This window comes from Brachyistius frenatus, unplaced genomic scaffold (genome assembly GCF_029030835.1).
Source record: "Brachyistius frenatus isolate BFR_SWC_R1_liver_20210118 unplaced genomic scaffold, ASM2903083v1 Contig_5, whole genome shotgun sequence".
Taxonomy (NCBI): domain Eukaryota; kingdom Metazoa; phylum Chordata; class Actinopteri; family Embiotocidae; genus Brachyistius; species Brachyistius frenatus.
The window spans coordinates 8,136,706-8,161,404 of record NW_027210604.1 but is presented as its reverse complement, the minus strand read 5'-3'; the positions used below and the strand labels follow the sequence as shown (position 1 = coordinate 8,161,404).

The window sequence follows — 24,699 nt, the reverse complement described above, 5'->3', positions numbered from 1 at the left end:
TACAACTTGACTCCAAATGTGCAGTGTGTCCAGCTGTCTGGTAAATAAATCAGAGGGGATGTCAGTTCTCTTCCTTTGGGCATTTTCAGAATGCCTGGCATACTGTATGCTGTCAACCATAACATGTGTGGACTTGATTTAAAGCTGATTGAATGATAATGCAAATGCCTACATACAGTTGTATTTGTTCAACAGAAATTGTATGACAATATCTCACCCAGTGCTTTATGTGGTTGTAATTTATCATAATGTTATATTAAAATAGGCAAGTTTGTTTTTTCTTTCTTCCTTCTCATGTTCTTTTTCACTAGAAATAAAATGTAATATTATGAAAAGTTCTCTCACCATCTGTTTTAAAGGTCTGTAATTAAAAATAACTATCATCGATGTTAATTTTAAAATAATTTCACCTGTTATCTATGCAAATTCAATTCATGTCCTTCCTATGACAAGCAGTTCAATGGGAAATTGGAATAACTTATGTTAAGTGTGGTTTGTTTGAAGCGAGACTGACTGTCTGGCTGAGTTGCTTGTTTAGATGGTCCCCCCCCCCCCCCCCCCCGCCCCTCTTGCAGTGCCACAATGTTCAATGCGTCTCCAAGTGCGCACGACCCGTCTGCAGCAGCGCTCCGCAGACTGCATGCCAGGCATCTGGCTGCTCTGCGTTGATTCCGGGAGGCGCTGCTTTTCGCTCAATCACCCCCAACAGGTGGAAAGTCGAGTGGGCAAGAATATCAGTGAAAACACACCCTGGGGAAAACTGGAGGCGTTTCGGAGCCAGGTATAGCCTGATCAACCGTGGAAACTTGGTTGGTGATTATTTTCGTCTCCAGGATTTGTTGCGCGGTGAGCTGAATGCGGTGTACGCCGGTCTGCGCTTTTTTTTTTTTTTTTTTTTTTACTTCGCAGAAGACTGAATGGAAATCGTGATCAAAACGGACCGAATGTGGACGTACATTAGGAGTCCTTTCAAGTCTCCAAATAACGAAAGGGAGAATGCAAACTAGACTAAAATAACAAGAAAAAGACGGACTTGCATGACAAGGCACCAACACACTAACACGCAGGGTCTTCATGCAGATCTACACTGCTGTTTTCACATTTTTGGGGGGATGCAAAATTCCAGAAGTTGATGATTTTTATGCTATTTTCCAAAGGAAGAACACTGATCTCCCTGAGCGAAGTTCCAATGCCCAACATCCCAAAGGTTAGTTATTTGTTCCATTTTACTTTAAAGATATATTTTTACGCGCCTGTAAAGGCTTTTCAACAGGAGTAAACGGTAAATATTAAATATGATCTCACGCCAAACAGGAGTAAACTCTGCGCATTTTTGCCCTTCAACTCATAATTGACGAATTAGCACCCCAGCAAGTAAGTGTCCTCTTATTTACAACCATTTTTCTTTTATCCATGCTTCCCCCGGAACCTTTTTCGCACACAAACGCAGAAATAAAAATGACACCTGTGTGTAGGCTTGTGTCTGCACTGCCTGCCAATTTACACAGGTCTTGTCGTTAATCAGTGAAAGCTGACAATTTTATGATTGTTTTACTCATATTGTAAGAACAGGACGGGCTTCTCCAGATGTGCTGCATGGGCTGCAGGGAAGCTCGTCTATTCAGCGGATGCTGTCTGAGCACTACAACTTTCAAGATAAAATATATTTTGCTCAACACATTCCCTTGCTACTGCACTTGTGCGGTGCTACTCCTTGTGTAATAAAACAACCATTTCTATGTCTAAATTATGTATTGATTTTAGGCAACTGTGGTTAGTAGAAGAAAGCAGTGACGATTGTGTGCGTGAGTGAGGGTGCGTCCATGTGTGTGTTTCAATATTTGCACGCACATATATGTTTTCTTCTAGAAAATGTCAAAGACAGATTCATATAGGTTAAATACGTGTTTAAGTAGGATTTTGTTATCTACCTTTTACTAAGCAACAGGTTGGCGAGAGATATTTTTGATTTCAAGTGAAATTGTTCCAAAAAGCGCAGCAGCAATATCAAAGTAATGCCCAGGATCCTAAATGAGAAAACCTGCTTCACAAATGACTCTCCTGTGGTGAGAAAATTGCTCATTGCAGCAAATCTTTCTTTTTGCAGTGATTTTTAAAGTCCTTTTATGGAGAGAAATTAGAGGGCAATGGGAGCCTTTCTACTGCAGTAAAGTGGCACCTTGATTATAAGAGAAGATGACAGGTGTCATAATTCGTGGGAAAGAATGTTACTTTGGAACACCAGTTATTTAGTGCATTGTTTTTCCTTTAAAGTCTTCCACTCTTGTTATTATTAGCTTGCACTTAAGACTTTCTGCTGGCTGTGGGAATATTAGGATTGCTAGTCAAAACCTGAATCACAGGAGTAGTTATCACCTGTCTCAGAAAATAGTGTTGACACTGAAATAATAAACAATAAACTCCACATGATAATTTAATCAGTGATATTTTACGATTTTGGGACATTTGTTCATTTGCCTTCTTGCTGAAAGTTGAATGAGAATTTTGATACTTCACTCTATCAGTAATTATGGAGCTACCAGTGGCAGCCGATTAGCTTAGCTGAGCAGAGCTAAACAGCTGCATTGATCGTATCTATCAAGAGAGACAACAAGTGTATTTACCAAAGTTGTGAACTGCTCCTTTAAGTGTGCTATTTTAGGATTTAGGCACTGCATGCATATTTTTTCTACGTATTTATTCAAGAAATTGCTGTTTTTTCTTCTTTGATTTTTTTTCTTGGCTTGTAAAGTAATTGGGCTGCTGTGAGTCCGCTCATTATTTCTTAGCTATAGAGGCAGTAATGAGCTGTCCTGAGAGAGTGGCTAAAGAGAGAAGGGAGCATTAAACCTGAGCTATTTGAACTCCTTTCTTTTTTATTTTTAGTAACATGTCTCTGTTTCCACTTTCCACTTCATGTTGTTGTTTACTCACCTGTTTTTTTATTCCTGTATTTGCTGTTTTCTTTTCCTCTCAGTCCCTTGTGGTTTTAAATTCCCCAAGAACATGTGGAAAAGGTTGATTTGTTTTGCACGCGCTCAGTGGTAACAGGCACACTGATGGTGGTGTTAGTAAGAAGTCATTATTATGGCTGCCTATTCGAGGAGATCCAGACCAAAATAAAGGATTACCTCAGTTTTAGGATGAGCTCGTCGCACAGGCATTTTAATAATGATATAATTTATGTAATGTAAACAGTACTTCCTGATTCTCTATCTTCATCTGTGTTTGGGGATCACTTGGAAATATTTTACCCTGTCAGAGTGCAAAAAACTGATGCTGTGTATCATGATGGAACATGTTGAGCAGAAGCAGCCACTGTCAGCATTACCAATGGTTCTGTCTGAGAAAATAATGCAGTAATGTGATGAGTTTCTCTGCTCATAGTTCAATTTTTCTTTGCTCACAGTTTAATTGCATGCTTTGCAAAAATTGGAGGATATGCAATTCTCAGCTGTTGGAGATATAAAGAAATGCAAGGATCTCTAAAAGATACCGTCCTCTGCAGAAACATTCACATAAGAGTTATGTAATGCTGTGTCAATTACTGTACAGATTGGTTGACTTATCTACAGTTTTAGTTGATTTATATTCAATTTATGTTTGAAACTTGGTGAAATCCTTTCATACTCCAGAGGTCTTTACACTCACAGTCCACCTCCAGCCCGTAGGTGATGCTTCGTAGGATGGTCATGTGATGATTGGCCAGGGATTTACTACCTGCTTCATCTGTTTCTCTGTATAACCCTTTCTCATCTGTCCTCATCTCATCTCCCTCTCTTTCTCTACCATTCTTACTTTTGAGGGCATTTATTCTTCTTTTAACACGTTTGTTCCTGCCCTTTGTAGTGTGAACTCCCCCAGCCTGCCAGCAGCTGTAGCAGTGTTAGCAGGGTGCCGGTAAGCTGAAGCCCGGGGAGATGTCGCAGCTGTACTACCGACGGACTGGCGGCTCCTCATACCGGGACCGCATCCCGCTGAGAATCGTGCGGGCCGAGTCAGAGCTGTCACCTTTGGAGAAAGCCTACCTCGGAGCTGTGGAGAAGGGGGACTTCGCGAGTGTCAAACAAGCTCTGGAGGTACGTGTGAATGGAGGAATGGATAAGTTTATTGATAAATGGACGAATGAATGCTGCCACATAAAACTCTAAAATGAAAGGATGAGATTATAATAGAATATTAATCTCAGTTGATTAATTTAGAAAAGATTGGGAGATTTATGAGTGCCATGTGGAGCCATGATAATCGCTACTCATTTACAATTCCATGTAGGATCTTTATTTGTCTTTCAAGGTGTCAGATCTGTTGTGGACACAAAATGTTGCTAGAGACCAGCTGGTTTATTTTCTCACACGACCTGGAAAAGCAGATGATTTGTCATAAAGCAATACAGTTAACATAGCAATACAGGGCAGCAAGAAGAAAAATAGTCAAACTTGAGCTGCATTGAAGTAGCCTTTAAAAATGGCAGATTGCTCTTTGTAATTTCCATTTAAAAGCCCATAAGCTTTTCAATTTAGAGATGGAGGACAAATTGACCATGCTGCAAACACTTGTCCCTTCCTCATTGTATTGAAGATATTGATTTGACATGCTGGGCTCAGCAAACTTAAAACAATGCATTAAAACATTTATTATTTTTTGAGAAAACAAATCTCAATCTAAAAATTCTGTTAAAATGCTGAAAACCTAACCCTTTTCGCGGCTGCCTTTTTAGGCCTAAAATATCGTATAGCCAGCAAATGCTGGAAATGACTACCAAAACTACTTACAAAAAGACTACTGCACTGGTTTTAGCATAACAAGTTTAAGACAATAAGGGATTGCAGTTAGTGCACCAAAAATAGAGATTATCTGATTTATTCAAAATATTCTACTTCCTTGTCTGGTTCCTATACTCTCCACAATTCAGCTTGACTGCTAACAGTTCAGTTCAAGATATGTTGTTTATGCCAGTTGTGGCTATCTTAGTCTTGAGCTGATGACCCCCAATGGAGATGAGGAATGGGCTATGGGAATTTGGTAAACTCATTTATTTCTGACCCCACTAAACCAGATTCAGAGAAAAGAAAAAAATCAGATCCAAAGGTTCCCTTCAGAAATGTGTGTTCTGTGGCAATGTGTGTTTTCCCCACCTCCCACGAATCAATGATGTTCTTTTAAAACCCTGTAGGTCCTGAAACAAACCCTGACTATCAATCACAACCTTATTTTGTCAGGAGGCAGAGATCTACTTCAAGATTAACATCAACTGCATCGACCCTCTCGGACGCACGGCTCTGCTGATTGCCATTGAGAACGAGAACCTGGAAATCATTGAGCTCTTGCTGAGCTTCAACGTGTACGTCGGCGATGCCCTACTGCATGCAATCCGCAAGGAAGTGGTGGGGGCCGTGGAGCTGCTGCTAATCCACAAGAAGTCAAGTGGCGGCATGCAGGTGAGGAGGGGACTGAGAGGAATGGAAGGAGTTTCAAATTAAGGTAGAAGTGTGTCATGCGAAGACCTTGCGATGCTGTCAAGGTTGGGACGACACTAGAAGAGAAACTACGAATGTTGACATTTACTTTCTCTGCAAATTCATTTCCTCAGTTTCCTACCAAATTGGTTTAAGTTTTGTTTAGCATTAATTCATTTTTATAAAATACAGGTTTTTTTTAAATTTTATTTCTGTGCCTGTGCTGGGACCTATGCCGGTTTTGTTTGTAATACGTTTAATATCACTCTTTTATCCAACACTTCATGAAATTGTGCATCTGCTTAACTCATATTTTTTATCATAAAATGTATATAACTGCATGAATAATATATATATATATATATATATTTTTTTTTTTTTAAACTATTACCTTTATGTTTCAAAACCTAGAAATGGGATGAATGAGGCAAAAGTTTTCCTGCCTTTAAATTTAAACATGCAGAGCAGCCATTGACACATGGGCTCACATGCCAAATCACAGGAGGAATTTTGGATCTAACTGAATAATAGAGTGCATTGTCAGTGCCACTAAAAGACTGGTTCTCGTTGTATAGCTTATAAGCTGCATGGAGCTTTTTATACCATCCAAAATAATTGACCCAGTACTGTTGGCGATAACAAAAGCTGACACGTCAAAAAGCTGCCTTCACAAGCCTTTTTCTGTCTTTTGAAAAAAATAAAAAAATAAAAAAATAAAAAAGTCTTACAGAGATTTAATCACTGGGTTCAATGGGACAATGTGTAGTTGTCAATGTACAATGTGTACAATACAATGTGTAGTTAGTGCAAAGTTAGAGTGTATTCATTGTTCTCTTTTATTATTGTAAAAATAGTTTGAGAATGCTGCTGTTAAAAAGTAAACCCCTTCCTGTAGTAGATGAGAGCTGCCTGCTTAGAGCTTTAATGACCGTAATCAGACACATACAGTCTAATTAACTTCTATTCTTTTACTTGTTCCTGCCACATGTACTGTACACATACAGAGACACATGCTTCACATCGGTTCTTCCTCTCTGCTCCCCATCAGCAGTGATGCACCATAAACCACAGAGGAACAAATGTTTTTTGGCTTCATCAGTCAACTGATGGGGAGATGCGACTGCTGCTCCTGTCAGAAGCCGCACGTTTGGCTTTCATAAAATGAAGTAAAATTGGGAAAAGAGGGTGGAAAATGAGGAATATATTAGGGAAGAAAGGGGAGCACAAGTAAAAAGAGATCGCTCAGGCTTGTTCGTTAAGTGAATGCTGGGGGACTGAAACACACAGCCCGAACATTTCCAGTCTGAACGTGTCAGCTGTGACATCAATCAGCTGACACGTTTAAGATAGAGCATCTCCTCCTCACTTGAATAGGCTGTGGAAAAAAGATCACGCTACCAAATCACCTCAAGAGAAGCTCATTGATTATATTAAACGGCTGTCTGGGAAAAGGTGTTGCGAGTCTCTTCCCTGAGATTTATTGATAAGGAGATTCATTTTATGCTTTGCTGGAATTGTGTTTCTCTTTCCATTTTGCAGACTGTCAGAATGAAAAACACTGGAGCTCCCAGTGTTTTTCAGTTAAAAGGACCTTTTAATTTTTTTTCTGTCTGTCTTTTTATGGAAACATATTTAAATGTAAGGAAATCCTTCTTCCCACACAATACAGAGCATGATGTGAAGAAATCATAATCATGTTTGCTTGAATCTAAGTCTGCAGCTTATTTTCCACAGTCTAATTAAAAAACATAAGCGCTCAGCATCCAATTTTTATACCAGCTTTATCTAAACATTTGTGATGTCTTGTAGCATGACGGGTGGAAACCAGCGGGCTCAAAATGGAGCACGAGGAAAACAAAACAAAAAATAGGCACGCGTTGCTTTTGCAGATGCTAATGTTGCATCTTTAGTCAATATGCTGATGGTTCTAGAATGAGTAACAAATACTCATCACGCCGAGAAGTGGGCTGCAATTTTGTTTCTTTTCTCCACTATTATCCTATCTTCACATCTGCCACTTTTCCCTCCTCCTGGTCCGTGCTTGGGCGCAGGCCAAGGCAGTTTGATGTAGACTATTCGATGTCCCTCCTCCTCCCACGTGGAGAACAGAGTATATGCTGTAGTTTCTTAGCTCAGCCTTCACTGCGAAATATGACAACACTCAGACTTGGCTCTGTGCCAATCTTTGTAGTTGCTGCTGCAAGGTGGCTGCTCTAAGAGTAAACTACACAAGTAATTACTGTCCACATTATATCATGAATTTTGAGTGGAATGTAGATGATGAAACATGTTTGAGAAAATTAACCAATCCCCCAGGCAACAATTCTGCAAATTGTGTTCGTCCGCGAGCACCAGTGACAGAGTTTCACTGATACTATTTCTGCTGCTACTCAGAGTATTAAAGGGAAACATTATAAAACACACAGTACATTATGTCTCAGATCTTGTATTAACTCTGATTTGAGCAGTCACAGCTACTCTTTATCTTTTAGGATCTTTTTGAGATCAAATGAAATCAACATATTGAGCTTCGCAAAGATAAAAACATTTCCAAACCACACCAGATACTAACGAGGCAGCCAAACATTATTTTTATGTCGTGTTTGTCATGACATTTACTTTTCCAGTAAAGAACTAGATTTTATGTTTTTTAAAGTAATATATGTAAATCCAGTTGTTGGGATTGCTTAAAAGCAGTCAGTTTTGCAGCCGATTTTGCTATAAAGGTTGAGTCATCACCTGTGGACAGTAAATTAAAAACTCAATCTGAATATTTGTCACTTACGATATAAAATAATTATAGAAATGCCCAGTTTTTCTACAGTGACTCTACTTGCTAAAGGTAGCAGTTGAGATAGCCACACCTATCCTAGCTTAAGCTATTTTTCTTGTTTGAAAAATCTAAATTAATGTTTCACCATCTTGGTTATTGAGATGAATATACCACCGAAATAGGAAATTACAACATCTAGTAGTGGGAGCAAAAAAAGAAAAAAAAAAAAAACGCAAGATAAATGAGTTGTGATAAATTCAGTCGTAGCCAGCAGTGTAACCATAGCTGCCAACGCTCCCATTTCACCTGTATTTCAAGACGGTTTTCTGGCGCCCTCTTGTTTTGTTGTTTGTGTTTGCATGACCCTCAAACTTTAGCGTAAATAATTGCCATACACGGACAACGAGTTTTGTATGTTTGTCTGACATGGATGATAAGTGATTTGGTATGAATAAACTACATTTAAATCACATATAAATCTATAGATGGATTTATTATAATAGTTCATTGATTGAATGGCCCTGGCAGCTAAACGTACACATTTTGTTTGTAGACACTACAGGTGTAAAACACCTGGTACACAGCAACATTCACATATCACTTGCTATTTTCTCAGCTTCCCTGGCTGCGTTGTTACAGTCGTCTCGCTTGTCTTTAACTTTTATGTCAGTGAAGTTCTCTCACCGACTACAACCTCTTATTCCCATTTGTCATCAGCTTGCATCGAGTTGCTAAGTAGGTCCTTTTGCAGATTTCTCCCCCAACTATTCTCTGACTGTCATCTCTCTTCTCCCTTTGTCCCCCACCACGGAATCAGATAATAGGCCTTCAATTAAAAGAAGTGGAAAGGGCCAGCTGACTCCTCTGCTGCCCGCGGCCATTTATTCCCAATAAATGACCTGGGAATAGCAAGAGGATTCGGCTGGAGAGGACGATAAGAGGGATAGGTAGAATGAGTTTCTTTCGCAGCATAATGATGTCCTCCGACATGTCTGAAATATTGAGTGTTTTTTTCTACACTGTTGCTAGTACCCTTTAAAACAGTCCTGATATGGATGACATATCTTCTGCATCTTTGACCAAGGGTTTACTTTCTTGCTGGTATTTGAACAGTTCCTCCTGCAGCTACCAAAAACCCCAACCAATGTTTTCTTGTTTGCACCCTAACGTGGAAAGAAAATCTTTCAAGCTCTGTGTTTACTACTACGATACATTGAGCAACCTGACAGAAGGCCTGAAGAAAAAAAGAGCTGTACACAGTACATTGTCAATAGCTTGCAGGTCAAGGCCAAACGAGTTGCTTCGAAAGCTTCTAAAGCTTCATTCAATATATGTGTGGGATTAAAGCTTTTACTCTTGCCTCTGCCTTCAAAGGTTCCTCCTATTTTATTGGACAAGCAGTTCTCTGACTTCACCCCTGATATCACCCCCATCATCCTCGCCGCACACACCAACAGCTATGAAATTATCAAGCTTCTGGTGCAGAAGGGCGTGTCTATGCCGCAGCCACATGAGGTGGGTAAACCAAACATCTCAAATTTGTGTAAATTATATTTGCATCTTAAATTAGATACATCCTGTATGTCCAAATGATTTACATTATTTATTCTATTTTATAACGTTTATATGAACATGAATTATAAGGTCAATAAGTCACAGATTCGGTCTTTAATGTCTAAATATCATTCCCAAGCATGACAGTACTTAGCTGATTTAACAGATACAGTGTTTTGCCTTGGTAGACTGGAACGTGGTCTGTTACTAAACACGGGGAAGCCTCTTTATGTGTCCATGGCGTTGTTTGATGTTGCAGGTGCGCTGCAACTGTGTAGAGTGTGTGTCCAGTTCAGACGTGGACAGCCTGCGGCACTCCCGCTCTCGCCTCAATATCTACAAAGCACTGTCGAGTCCCTCACTAATTGCGCTCTCCAGCGAAGACCCGTTCCTCACTGCGTTCCGGCTCAGCTGGGAGCTGCAGGAGCTCAGCAAGGTGAGGGCAAGACAGCCAGCGAGTAGTGGAGCTGGAAGATTTAATTTGAAAAAACTGAAATATTAACACTATGTATATTAATCAACCATGTGCCCTTTCATAGTACTATTATGTGACAGACAATGGTCTGTGAATTTATTTGTTAAGAATTAAATAGATTGCTCTTGATAACTGTCACTTGATAAAGAGAAAAAAAAAAAAACAGGGACAGCTATGAAAACAAATCATTTCAATAATAGAGAAATGGTTATAAAAATGGAATCCTTGCCTGTTGTAGTTAAGGATAGTTGCAGATAAAATATTATAAAACTTAACATTCCTTCCTTTATTAAATACATTGTAATCATAAGATGTAAGATGCTTTCAGAATAGGTCTAAAAATGTAACATGACACTGATTAAACATAGTACATATATTTTACACAATTTTGTGTACACTGATCCAATTTTAGTTCGATAAGACATCTCTTCTCCCACAGAATATAAAAGATGAATATGACTAATTAAAGTGGTGCATTAAATGCCCATAAACAAGATTGAAATTGCTTAATTATACAGAATACCCAGAGGCAAGTTTTAGTTTAGAAACACAACATTCTCCACATGGTTGTACTCTGAGATTTTTCTTAATATATTTCCTCAAATTTCAGCTGCCGTGTACTCTCTTTTTTTTTTTTAAAGAGATACAATATCTGTGGTCTATGCACTCCACTTGTTTCTTTCAGGTGGAGAACGAGTTCAAATCCGAATATGAAGAGCTGTCGCAGCAGTGTAAGCAGTTTGCTAAGAACCTCCTGGACCAAACGAGGAGCTCCAGAGAGCTGGAGATGATCCTCAACTACAGAGACGATATCAACTTACTGGAGGAGGAGGGCAACAGTGACCTGGCAAGACTCAAACTAGCTATCAAGTACCACCAAAAAGAGGTAATTGTAATGTATAATATTAGTCAATAACTGATCAATTAGACACATATTTACTCTAAATAGAAAGTACTCAGGTTATCCAGCTTTCTGAGAGGATCCAGATCAGAAAGGGAGTGTTTACGAGTGCTGTGGTTTGAAATATGTAGTTAATTTAATACTAGTATATATTTATGTAGCTAATCTAATAGCATTACAAAACCATTAAAACACGTGCATGCAGTAGCGTTTGAAAGACAATCCAAGAGGGACACAGAAATGGTTGCTTGTTTTTTCTTCATTGTGAAGGAAGCAGGAAATGTCCTTCTGTTTGTTATTAACAAAATATTACCCTCTCTGTTACACACACACACACACACACACACACACACACACACACACACACACACACACACACACACACACACACACACACACACACACACACACACACACACACACACACACACACACACACACACTATATCTCAGTCAAGTGCACTTGCCCCCTCTTGGACCCAAAGAGCTATGAGAGTGAGATATGGTTGCAATATCTCAATTAAAACCTTTTAAATTGTGAAATATAATGAAATCATATCCTGTTTTTATTTATTGTTCCTGGTTGTCCACTGGTCTACTTTTTACTGTCTGTTCAGTATTATCTGCTACGTGATCTACTGTACAGCTTGTTGTTAGATTTCAGCGCTGCAGCCCCATGCACCATTCACACTATGTTGCCCCAAGAAGGCTGCTAAGCCTGAAGTTTTCGCTGCACCAAGCCAGCGTCCTCTCACAGGTGCCTCTGCCAGCCAATGTGACGTGGTGTAATGATGTTAGATTAGCATCAGGTTTAATGATAACAGATGCTGGGTTCGGAGGGATTTTATATGATTTCGCTTTGGCAGCTCACACAGATGACAGATAGGCATGAAGAATCTTGAATTCAATTACCAAAGTATTACAGCTGCAAGATAAATACTTGATTCTTTGTTAAGATTGCAGCTGTAGACTTACCATGTATAGTGGCTCCACATTCACATTCATTGTTTTGGTTCGTCCTGATGTCTCCTAAAAGGCAATGACCGGTTGCTGGAATTTGTACATGCAGTGCATCCAGTTAAACACACACACACTATAATGGTCTGCAATGTTAAATCCAGGACAAGAGCAGCACATCTTCCTTTAATGCTTTGGGAAAACATAAGGTAATTAAGCACTGATTACTTTCACAGTACATTTTCGAGATTTCTAGTGAGTAAACAAGCTGTATTATTAAACAACTTTGTCGGACCTGAGTTGAATTTCAAATGCATGTAAATAATTCGACAGGAAACAGTCCAGACATGACAATTCCACAACAATATTCACTTTTACAGTCCACTAATTTCATGCTTTTTTTTCCTCTGTGAGATAATTGCTGTGCCGGTGGGTTAACCCATGAACAACTAATATGCAAATAAGTTCATTTAATTCCTGTCAGGCAGATCACTGCATTTGTGTTGCTGAATATGTAAACCGTCAGTACAGTAAATACTGGGGAGAGGTATCTCTAAATTATGTCGCATTTTCTCTTGGTAAAGCCGTTTCCAGTTCTTTATAGGTTTGTTATTTGACCTACATAGCAAACGGGGGATGTTTAGTGCAGTGTATGAATAGAAAAATGTTACCATCAAATCCTACCACTAATGCATGAGTTGTTTTTTCTAGGTTTAATGGAGGATTTTGGAAGCTCATTTTTAATGGACTTGCTGAGTTATGGGATTGCTAAAAGCAAGTGAAAGGTGTTAAATAGATACACAATAATAGTGCGTAATTTTTCCACTGACTATACTGTGGCGAAAAAATTTCCCCTCGGGGATTAATAAAGTATATACCTACCTACCTACCTACCTATAAAGGTGAAGCAAAAATGATGAAGAAGCAGACCCATTTCTGCCAGGACCCACTTAGAATTCATTCAGCTGCCTTTTGCCCGGAGTGTGCCTGGCTGTCAGAGCAGATGTACTTTTGGAGGAGTCTGAATTTATGACACTGCTGTTGTTGCGCATTAACACACAGGTTGGCAGATGAGCATGTTGAGTCACATAAGGACAACTGGGGATAGTGCAGGTGCCCAGGTGGACATGATGATGGACAGTCCCCTGTCATCTTAGACCACCTCTCTGTTGACAGGAAATCTTTTATGGCACAAACTGTAAACTGCTGCTTCTGCTACAACCGTGCCTCATAGCATCTCCTCGCCTCGGCAGTGTTATGATTATCCAGGAGGTGTCCCAATATGCTTTTCTGTATTGCCCTTCGATGACACCAGGGCTTTAATGGAAAATAGTGTGTCATGATGTGGGTAGCGATCCACGCAGCTGCCCTTCTCAAATGATGAATATCCAAGCTATCTAAACTTGTTAAAAGTAATTTCACGATAAAGTCATTTTGCTGAAAGTACTCATTCTATGACTGCATATTTTTCAGAAATGATTGCAGCATGCTGTAGTTCAATTAAAACCTTTGCTCTTATTTTGCTCAGTCTCATTTTCCTTAAACAAGTGAATATTTTGCCGTTGTAGTAAACAGATTTGAACCTATTTCTACCTGATATTAAAATCATTTTCAAGAGAGAGTATTTTTTAAAAGCAAAGATACGTTACATGAAGCAAATGTACTTAGTCTCTCAAACCCTGATCTCTTGAAAGTAGTCAATACCTCTTAGAAACAGGATAAATAATCTTACTACAGTTTTTGTTTCACTTATTTGTACTCATTCAGACTTGATTTATTGTTTATTTACGGAGCTTTAAATAGACGTTCGCTCCTACCTGGCATGTCCAAATATGGTCACTTCTGGCTCCAAATCGCCCTTAACTAGCAAGATAGCGCTGGCCAAAATCTGAACTCCAGGCCTCATAGTTCACAGACCAATGGGTGGTGTCATGTTTGTTGCCGCTTGAGTATATGGCAATAGTCATTATGTATAGTGGTTTTAGCTTTGTAGCCTGTGGAGAGTTCCAGTAGTCTCTCAAAAGCAGCTGTGTGCAACAGGATTTTATAAGCATTCAACCAAACGAGAAAATATTCCAATTATCAATAATTATTGTGCCGGTGGCATTTTGGGGCATTCTTCTCAAATAGACCTCTCATTCATTTGGATAAAGGAAACATGAATTGTGTAAAGTATCCAGTATTAAAGATTTTGACCATTAAATGGCTGCTCAAAAGACAAATTGCAGATCAATGTAGAATTGGCTCTAAATCTAAATTTTCTGCAGCTGTCTCCTGAGAAGAAAAAAATACAAACATATTTACAGAGGTATTTATAGGGATTGCTTTGTGTTTATGACAGAAGATATTTAAGCCAGACAGGGTTTTGCCCCTTGTGAGGCATAGAGGTTTTAAGTGGACACTTATTTGGATTGGAAAGCCTCATTTGTTTTTGCAGAGCACGGTTATTATGTTCAGTGTATTTTGTCTGTTGTGTGATCCGTACTCATCTCTTTCAGCAATTTTTCAAACACTCAAGATCTTATAATTGGCATGACACTCAGCCTGGATGTGTGATATTCTTTTATGGTGCATACTGCTTGTGAGTGTTGCAGTGAGTTATGAGAAGCCAGTTTTTGACCCTCAACTGAACAAAATAAAGGACAGTTCTCCTCTTAACCCTCTTATGTGTGTATGTACACGCCTGTTTATGTTTTTGTATTCATCCCTGCGTCTGTGTGTGTTTCCCGGCTTTGCTGCTGCTGTGTTCCCAGGGTTTAGAAAAGCAATTTATAATGGCCTGAAGAGAAATCTCCGCAGGCTTTCTGCCTAAAGAGCTGAGGTCACTGAGCAGTCTGCACTTTGGTGCAGCAGGAGGCCAAATCAGATCAATATGATCAGTAACACATAAGCATTAAAGTGTCAATGATCATTTACATCTCCCTGAGGGTTTTCAAATAAAGATCACTCTCATTTTTACTCATACACTTGCAAAAATGTGGGTGAGCCATTGAAGAATCACAGAGTGTGAAAACAGACTGTCTGTTTATTTTAAATTGTCAGAGGCGCCAAGGGAAACCTAGAAATTTGAGATGCTGTAGTTTGATGTTGCCCCCTTGTGATATCTCATAAAAACTACAGTTCAGTATTTCAAGATGTTTTAATGACTCCTTTCAATAATATGAAATTGCAATAACAGGAGTGAGTGTCATGTAGCAAGGAGCAGTTAGCAGCAATTTACAGCTGCCAATATCTTCACAAGTCAGTCTCCAATGTTCAAATTACAGTTCTTAAAACAAGAAGCGAAAACTCCTCTTGTTCCAAATGCTGTTTGAAAAATACTCCATAATAAGGCGAAATAATCTCTTCTTTCTTGTAAACTAAATGACGGGTTACTGTAGATCTGGGCTGTTCAAAATCAATTGCAACAGGTCCGAACAGGAAATTACTGAGGGCTCGAGGGCTGGACAGAATATGATTTGATTTTATTCATTTTATTATTGTGTCATGTATAAACAATATGCCCAGCCCATAAAGATTTACAAGACACCATTATTAACAGAAAAGAACCAATAACAACAGAAAAGAACCAATAACAACAGAAAAGAACCAATAACAACAAAAAAGAACTAGTAACAACAAAAATTTCAAGGGATTCCAAACAAATATACCTGCCTGATGTTTTTTTCCAAGCTTTACTAACAAGTAGTTAGTAGGTAGTCAACTTATAGATGTTAAACCTATAACATTTTGTCATCATCACTGCACCCAAACATTTCTGGATTTTGAACTTACATTTCAATTAACATGGCTATTTTAAACTCAATATAGAAAAATAGTTTGTTAATTAATGGTGTTCATATAATATTCAGCTTGAATAACCCTGCTGTAGTGGTTGGGCTTCATATAATGAGATTGTTGTACTCCATTTGCATTGTAATTATACACATATTGAAGAACATGTTTTTAAAGAGACATTCTCTGCACCAGCTTTCTTGTTTCTTTCATGTAAAGTCTATCAACACCCTGTTTATATAAGTGTGAAATCAGTTCGGTTGCATTAAAGGTGACAGACAATGTGATCATCACTTTCTTTCATGCTTGAAGGGTTTGTTGGCAGATTCTGATTAACTTGCAACATGTGATGGGTGAACAGATGATGTTAATACTGAACTGGAAAACTTTCTACAAACTAACATTTTTCTACTTACATGCAAGTATAACGCGACAGATTTTTTTTTTTTTAAAGTACACTTTAAAATCTCTAAGACAGCGGTACGAGGAAAGAAAACCATATAGACTTCACATACACCTCTATTTCAACTATTAGCAAAGCAAACACTACACGCAGCATATGCATCTGAAATTTGGGTGCTTGTCATCATGTGTCTGTGAAAGTGAAGGAGAAAAATGTCAGCACACCTTTTATGTTGGTAATGCTGCAGGACAACATGTCCTCACTGAGCTAGAAAGCATCTTCAGCACACATTGTTTAGCACATTCCTGGCACTTTTGGACCACTGACAGTGGAGAGAGGCAGTTTGTGGAGAGACACTTTCCCGGCTGGAATTGAGACCAGGAGGGATTCTGTTTGACTTGTGTGAAGAAGCCACCTAAGGCAAATATGACACTTAACTAAGATTCATAAACTTTTATTCATAAATGGACCACTCACTCAATCCCCCAAAAATAAAAAATAAAAAGAATAACAATTTAAAAAAATGATCAAAGCTTTCTCTAAATAGACAGAACAAATCTATTTATAGTTGATGCTGATTTAAAACAGTGGCTCATGTTTTATTTGATTATTTTCTGGGCTATTGTACTTCATTACAAGACAGTGGGTGCAACTTAATGAGGTCAGTGATTTTGCCAAAGGTTCATGCTCAAAGGAGTCATATGAAAAAGGAAAACTCAGCAGGGGCTTTCCCCCCCTTTTCTTTTCTCTTTATTCCTCAAATATGATGTCATTGAAGATCCTTATTATCTGAACTCTCTTGCTCTCATTTGGTAAAAGAGAGTGTTACTCTTCCTTGCCTCAGCCATGAAATTCACCCTCTCCGGTATTCCCACTCTGCATTTCTTCTCAGGTTTTGTGGCAAAACTGTAGTATGGAAATATGAGCCATTGTACTTCACACCCAGACACAGATAGGGATCTGTGGTTCCCATGGAAACGAGGCTGCCGAGTTGGTGAATTGGCACCCACTGGTTCTGGTCAACACTTTGACTCTGATATTGAGGCGCAACATGATATTTCACAACACTGTGTGTGCCTGCATGAGTGTGTTTGCATGTGCAAGCATGCATCTGATGTAACACTCAATCATGCAAGAGTATTTCTTTTAACAGGAATATACCCTTAGATTATCACCCGATATAGCTTTTAATTTGGTGGAGGTAATGCTGCAGTTTTAATCATTTACCTATACTTAATTACCAGGTGGCAAGATTTTCCTTGATTGTTCCACTTTTACAGTCACATGTGATAATTATCCAACCGCAACTAAAACATCAAACAAGCCAAACAATAGAAAAGGAGATAAAATGTTGCCATGTGGATTTATGTTCTAAACTTTTTCGATCAATCCTGTCTTGGGTAAGAAGAACAAAATGTTTTCTGCTCCAGATGAACTTCACGTGATCATATTCAGGCATCTACAGAAGGAGCGCTGTCTTATTATCTCAAGAAAATCAACAAGAAATTCAATACAGTCACCCCAAAACATGATTTTGTAGTTTCTCGTTAACATGTACAATTCTTTGCGCTGACCTCCCTGTCTGTGTCTGTGTATGCTCTTAACAGCTTGCTGCAGGTGCTAGTTCTGGCACGTTGTCACTCAGGCATTATGGTCCATGTAAAACCACTAAACTGCCTTAGGGTAGCAACAGTGTCTCCCAAAAGGCTTACATGCTTCAGCCATACCTTGGATTAGGGTATGAAAAATTCTTTTGATCTCTGTAGATCAAACAGATGGAAAGTATTAACTCTCCCCTCCCTTCTCATTTTTCTTTAAGTTTGTAGCTCAGCCAAACTGTCAGCAGCTTTTGGCGTCCCGGTGGTACGATGAGTTTCCCGGCTGGAGGCGGCGCCACTGGGCAGGAAAGTTCTTCACCTGTGTCTTCATCGGCCTCCTCTACCCTGTGTTTGCGCTCTGCTACCTCATCGCTCCGAAGAGTCGCTACGGCCTCTTCATCCGAAAGCCTTTCATCAAGTTCATCTGCCACACAGCGTCCTACCTGACCTTTCTGTTCCTGCTGCTCCTCGCCTCCCAGCACATTGTCACCACAGAACAGGACAGACAGGACAGGCAGGGTCCAGCACCAACTACTGTGGAGTGGATGATCCTACCCTGGGTGCTGGGTGAGTAAAATGAGTGACACATGAGGGCGTTTGTGGTTGAGGATGGTTGGATGGGGCTGATGGATAAGATGGATTTCTTAGTCTGACAGTTTCTCAGTCGTGGCATCACTTTGGTCCAAACTGAAATGTCTCAGCGACGAGTATATCAACTGACATATGGCTTAATTTTATAATAAAATTTTTTTTAAAAAAAATCAGTTATTTTCAAATGCAGATTATGGTCTTTTTTTTTTTTTTTACTAATGATTGACAAAGCAAGTGCTCAATCTCTGTCACTAGTATCGTCCATGCAGAAAACAATCTTCCACTATGCAATCCCATTTAACACACCTGGTAAACAATCACAGGTGAGTATTTTCCAAATTGGATAAATGATCAGACAATTTGTGTATCTCTAGGATTCATCTGGGCGGAGATCAAACAAATGTGGGACGGTGGTTTCCAAGACTACGTCCACGACTGGTGGAACCTCATGGACTTTGTCATGAACTCTCTTTACCTTGCCACTATCTCCCTCAAGATTGTAGCCTACACAAAGGTAACCATTTGTCTTTGAATAGCAATAGAATAGATATACTGTGACCTTCCTGTGTACTCACTTTGTCTGTCCTCCATTCTTTTTCCCATTCAGTACAGTGGCAGCAAACCCAGGAACCAGTGGGAAATGTGGCATCCTACTCTAGTAGCCGAGGCCGTGTTTGCCATCGCAAACATTTTCAGTTCCCTGCGCCTCATCTCACTGTTCACAGCCAACTCTCATCTGGGGCCACTGCAGATTTCTCTGGGGAGAATGCTGCTGGACATCCTGAAGTTCCTCTTCATCTATTGTCTGGTAAATGCACAAACGTTTGCTCACAGGCTGCAACACAGACACACAGAAGTGGGGCAGTAAATATGGTTGAAGTAATTGCAATCACTTTGCACACACTGTCTTTCTCCAGGTTTTACTGGCTTTTGCTAATGGCCTGAACCAGCTGTACTTTTACTATGACACCAAAGCTTCAGAAGAGAAAGGAAAATGCAAGGGCATCCGGTGTGTGGAGCAGAATAACGCTTTCTCCACGTGAGTTTACATGAATCTGATCTTGTGTGTAGTGTAACTGTGTGATCCTGTGAAACTGAGTGTCAAAGACAGAGAGTTGTGTGCTTGGCTCTGTTCCTGTTACTGATTGCAAAATGTGTAAAAACTCTCAAAAAGATTTATGTTGCTAAAAGAAACTGATGTTTTAGAAGGATCACACAAACATTAGGGGACATATTTACTTCAGCTTCAAAAGAAGAAATCCCTCAATTGATAAAATGTTCCCCTAAAAGAGACGCTATATTATATGTTTATTTATGTACTGTTTAAATCATTGGCTTCTTTTATAACATGTAACTTTCCTTTGCAGGTTGTTTGAGACCCTACAGTCACTCTTCTGGTCCATCTTTGGTCTGATCAGCCTTTATGTGACCAACGTGGATGCAGACCACCAGTTCACTGAATTTGTCGGTGCCACCATGTTCGGCACCTACAACATCATCTCACTGGTAGTGCTCCTCAACATGCTCATAGCCATGATGAACAACTCCTACCAGCACATTGCTGTGAGTACAGAAAAAACACTGTTAATAAAAAGCCATACATATGAGATAAATATTCCAGGACATGTGACGACTAAATGTTCCCTCTGTGGGATTAATAAAGTCTAAATCTAAATCTAATCTGATTCCAGGACCATGCAGACATTGAGTGGAAGTTTGCCAGGACTAAGCTGTGGATGAGTTACTTTGAAGAAGGGGCCACACTGCCAGCTCCTTTCAACATCATCCCCAGCCCCAAATCATTCTGGTACCTCATGTGTTGGATCAAGAGGCAAGTGTGCAAGAGGACAAACTCCAAGCGCCCCGAAAGCTTTGGAACTCTCGGAGTAAGTCGGGGTCGTCAAACACTTCAACATGTTCATATGATTTTGACAAAGATTAAAAAAGAAGAGGGTCTGGTTTGTTTGAAACTGAACCTGGGAAATACAGTCGTGGGTTAGGAAGATGTTTGTGCTACTCTTTTGTCATCCAGATATAAATGACTTTCGTTGTTTAATGTCCAACATTATTTGCTGTTGTTGATGTAGTCAGTTAAGTAGTACAGCAGAAACAGTTAGATAAATAGGTTAATTGATAATTTGATTGGCAATTTTTTTTTAACCATTATGATAATTGATTAATAATTGTAGTCTTTGTTAAAGAGTAAATCCAAAATGTTCAATACACTTATCAAATATCTCTTCTTTGATTATAATGAAAATAATGGTTAGTTGCAGCCCTTAAAAGTATACTTTTTTTTTTTTTATATGATTTAATTTTTGAGCAATAGTTTTAACTGTTTTCTAATACAACACTCAGGAGAACTATATAGCGAGACTCACAGACAGCGTAGTTTGTACAAACATGTGAAACTGAAAAAAAACTAAAAATATTTGGTTTTCGCACTCTTTCTCTGACTCGACCTCTACCATCTGATGTCTGTGCAGAGGCGGGCAGCAGAGAACCTGAGGATAAATCATCAGTATCAGGTAAATGTGGTCTCTTTTGAGGCAAGCTGGAAATTATTACAGTCCTCTGCTTGTGTGTGTGTGCGTGTGTGCGTGTGTGCGTGTGCGTGTGCGTGTGTGTGTGTGTGTGTGTGTGTGTGCGTGTGTTTCTGAAACCCATATTTCACTCTTCAGCTGTCTGTCTGCAGTTCCAATTTCACTCTGTCTGTAGAAAGCTTTTATGATGACTCGTGAAATAGGCTGAACAATTACACTCAGCGGGATGTTCATCATCATTATTCTCTGCAGAGGATTTCTTATTTGTCCACATCTGCCAGGATTCATTTTATAAGATGTAGCTTTAAAATATGTTTTCTTTTGTGTGAATATATGTGTCATCTTTTTCCTGGCTTAATTGCTATGTGGCTGAGATTTGTACTGAAACAAGATTTTTGGTGAGTTCAAAGTTGTTTTTTTTCCACTGATGTAGGAGGTATTGAGGAATCTGGTGAAACGTTATGTGGCTGCCATGATCAGAGATGCCAAGACAGAGGAAGGTCTGACTGAAGAGAACTTCAAAGTAAGCTCAGGTCATACTGAGCAACGATCTAACGGGAGATTTACAGCATCTTTCAGCTCATTGTTTTGATTTTCTGACCCAGAGCTTTGCTGTTTTGTTTCTTGCTCATCGCTCCCACGTGTGTCCATTGCATTAGCTGCTTTTATTGAAAAAGCTCTGGAAGTTGACCGTGCATGATCTGCTCAACACCAAATGACAAACAGAGAGTTAGCAACTAGCAGGTGGACATAGTAGAACGCAAGTAAAGAGCCACATATTTCCATAAGGAGTTGGCGGAGACCAAAAACAGAGCAAAAAAAAAGATACTAACATTCTAACACTGGACTAACATTCATCCGGTAAACATAATTAATTCAGAATACTGTGTGAATAGGTAACTTTTTGCTATATTAGTTTGCCTATGATAATATTTCAGTATTGTGTTTCCAGCTAAAAGAAACAGCAATTTCAGGTGTAAAAATTCTGGTATTGTGACTGTTGATAGTCGATAACATTAAAAAGAAGTTTAACGCCTTTTTGTACATGTGAAAATTGTTATCGATTGTTTCCGAAATTTAACCATGTGTCATCCTTCATTTACCAGTCTAGACTTTTGGCTTATTAAGCCCTATTGTTTATTGTTTGGCAGCTGTTATGTTATTCTTCTTCTAAGATGTAATTGCCTGATAATCATGTCCCATATTGAAATATTCTTCACCATCATTATTTGGAAATTACCATGTATCCTCTCAGTATTGATTAAGCTGGAATTGAATCAATACTCTGCAGCGTGTTCTGCAGATACCAACTGGAATGAATAAAAAGCATTAATTAAATTACCAGTGGAGCTGACTTTTGCTTTGTTCTCTCAGGAGCTGAAACAAGATATCTCCAGTTTTCGTTATGAGGTGATGGGCATGATGAAGACAGGAAAGCCCGCTCTACAAGTGGCAAAGGCCAGTGGCAGCTCAGTGGATTCTAGTTTTGCTTACCCTAATTCCTCACTCAAGGTTTCTCCCTGCCCTCCGAGCAGCCAGGCAAAAAGCAAACTCAACCTCTTCAAGATCACCGCATCCATCCTCAAGCAGGGCACTTCTACAGCTTCACCCAGGCCCCCTGAAGCCTCCAACGGTCTACCAAATGGACTGCTGTCCCTGTCTGATGAGAGCTCCAGTGAAAAGTCAAGCCAGAGGAGAAACTACCCCAAAGATATCTCTGACTTTGGCTTGTTCCAGAAACGCCACTGGGGCACCAAAGAAGCCGCATCAGACGCAGGAGAGAGTTCCAGACAGATGTACTATCTGTCAGAAGAAGCAGGGGAGTCTGGGGGCTCAGACGCAGAGGAGCAGGACAAAGATGATATGGCTAGAGGTAAGAGTCAGAATGAATTCCTGGAGGTTAAAAATAAGGAAAAAGTTGCAGGAGGTACAGAGAAGTCAAACCCCGACAACAGCTTGGAGGAAGGCGGGGAAAAAGAAACAGAGGGAAAGGACATAGATTTACCCTCGTTTGACTCTGTAGCTGATGGATATTTGTCAGGGTCATCAAAAAAAGATGCATAAGATGTGACGCTACATGAACAGAACTACAGGCCAAGTAATGCTGGACTAAAGACAGAAAGACTGACAATCAACATGAGCTTCAAGTAAGAAATGAGTCTGAACTTTTCCAGTTATTACTAAACTAATGATCAGCTATGATTTTTGGAGACTCAGGGAGGCCTTTGGTTTGTAGTGTATTAAATGCCGTTATATTAGCATTCGAAATGCAGCAAAGGTAAATGGAGATCTGTGGGAACATTGTAAGGATTTAGATTTTAAGGTAAGGTCATTTTTTAGGATAAGGTCATTTCATCTTATCTCTGCCCTGAAGATAATTGGAAAATAATGATTTCCTAAAACTCCTGTTTTAACGTTTCTTCTCTCCCTTATCCTTATCTGATGTGTGTTCTTTTCAAATTGTCCTATTGTTTACTCTCTCTTTGATCAATCTCTCTACCTCTTTTCCTTTCCTGTTGATCTCAACTTCACTTTAACTCTCCCCATTCTTGTCTCTCTAGAGCAATAGATGTGTTCTGTTTTAGCCCCGACTTTCTGCCTTACTCTGTCTGTTTTCTGCACTTTGCACACTTTATGAAGTTTCTCAAAGATGTGTCAAGCTCTGATCATGCAACAACACTTTTGTCAATGCTTTTCTATGCAAAAAAAACAAAAAAACAAGCTTGGATTGTTGATTTTCATCATTGTGACAAGGCCAACTGTACATCTAACACTGACAGTTCATGAGTATTCTCTTATGTAAAGTAGAGCGTGGCAGGACTATGGGAGATACACAACATGAACACAGTCTATCAACCATTTAAAGCAGCGTATTATTCATGTTTATCACTCATACGTGATAATATACGTATTATTTTGAACAGATTTACTGTTTTTAACTGCTACTTTTAGATGTCATGTTAGTTTGACTGAATGATGTTTTAGAGAGTAAAACATAGATCAATAATAAACCTCAAAATACTCTTATTATGTGGCTTTTTTTTCTTTGGCAATGCAGATTGTAGACATGAACACTGAGGAACACAGATATGTTTTGAAGTATGTCACTTTTAAAGTTTTCACCATTTGCTGTCAGTATTCTGTTAGATAGCTGCTGGAAGTTTTGCAGTTGATAGTTTGTTTAACTCTGAATGTTTGTGAAGTTTTTTGTAGTCAATCTTTCACTCAAAAACTGATTAAAAAAAAACATGAGAAGTATTCAAATTAAATACAAATATACTTGGGTCAAAAACTCACAGGTCTATTTTCTTTTTTTCTCTTTTATTTCATGGATTTAATCCGTTGATGAAAATGTGTTTATGTTTTCTTAAAACAAGAGTTTCTGCCAGTGACAATAATACATGCATATAATGTTTATTAATGGGTTAAAAATTGTAATGTAGATGTTTATATTTGTTTGACTTAACCATGAAACACCCTGAAAAAAAAAACTATGCTTAATAACTACTTATTTAAAAGACTGATGTCCATGAGGTTCACTTCATGCCTGAGGCTCCACATTAAAAATACATAACAGAGCTAAAAACAAGAAGTAAAGCCCAGCAGAAATCTCAGTTTCCAACAACTTCACAAGACTGCCCCACTGTCTCAAACAGAAGCAATTACGCTGTTCA

The 24,699-nt window shown here is 39.1% G+C and overlaps 1 protein-coding gene across 2 annotated transcripts; it reads left to right on the top strand.

The window, feature by feature from the left end:
• Positions 1–632: 632 nt before the first annotated feature.
• On the top strand, positions 633–24,311 carry LOC138634089 (short transient receptor potential channel 4-like). Of its 2 annotated transcripts, none has more exons than XM_069720723.1 (15): positions 633–781; positions 3,850–4,079; positions 5,220–5,438; positions 9,604–9,744; positions 10,043–10,219; positions 10,944–11,144; positions 18,113–18,458; positions 18,857–18,996; positions 19,090–19,290; positions 19,400–19,521; positions 19,850–20,045; positions 20,174–20,368; positions 20,969–21,010; positions 21,459–21,548; positions 22,400–24,311. In XM_069720723.1, the coding sequence occupies exons 2-15, from the start codon at positions 3,921–3,923 to the stop codon at positions 23,087–23,089; spliced, it is 2,919 nt and encodes a 972-aa protein (XP_069576824.1). In that variant the 5' UTR covers positions 633–781; positions 3,850–3,920; the 3' UTR covers positions 23,090–24,311. The 2 variants fall into 2 exon arrangements, with proteins under 2 accessions (XP_069576824.1, XP_069576814.1); XM_069720713.1 differs by having other exon boundaries at positions 633–1,207.
• The last annotated feature ends 388 nt before the right edge of the window (positions 24,312–24,699 follow it).

Coding starts and splice junctions, on each gene's coding strand:
- LOC138634089 (XM_069720723.1), top strand. CDS start 3,921: ATGTCGCAGCTGTACTACCGACGGACTGGCGGCTCCTCATACCGGGAC. Junction 4,080..5,219: donor GTGTCAAACAAGCTCTGGAG/GTACGTGTGAAT, acceptor TTATTTTGTCAG/GAGGCAGAGATCTACTTCAA. Junction 5,439..9,603: donor AGTCAAGTGGCGGCATGCAG/GTGAGGAGGGGA, acceptor CTGCCTTCAAAG/GTTCCTCCTATTTTATTGGA.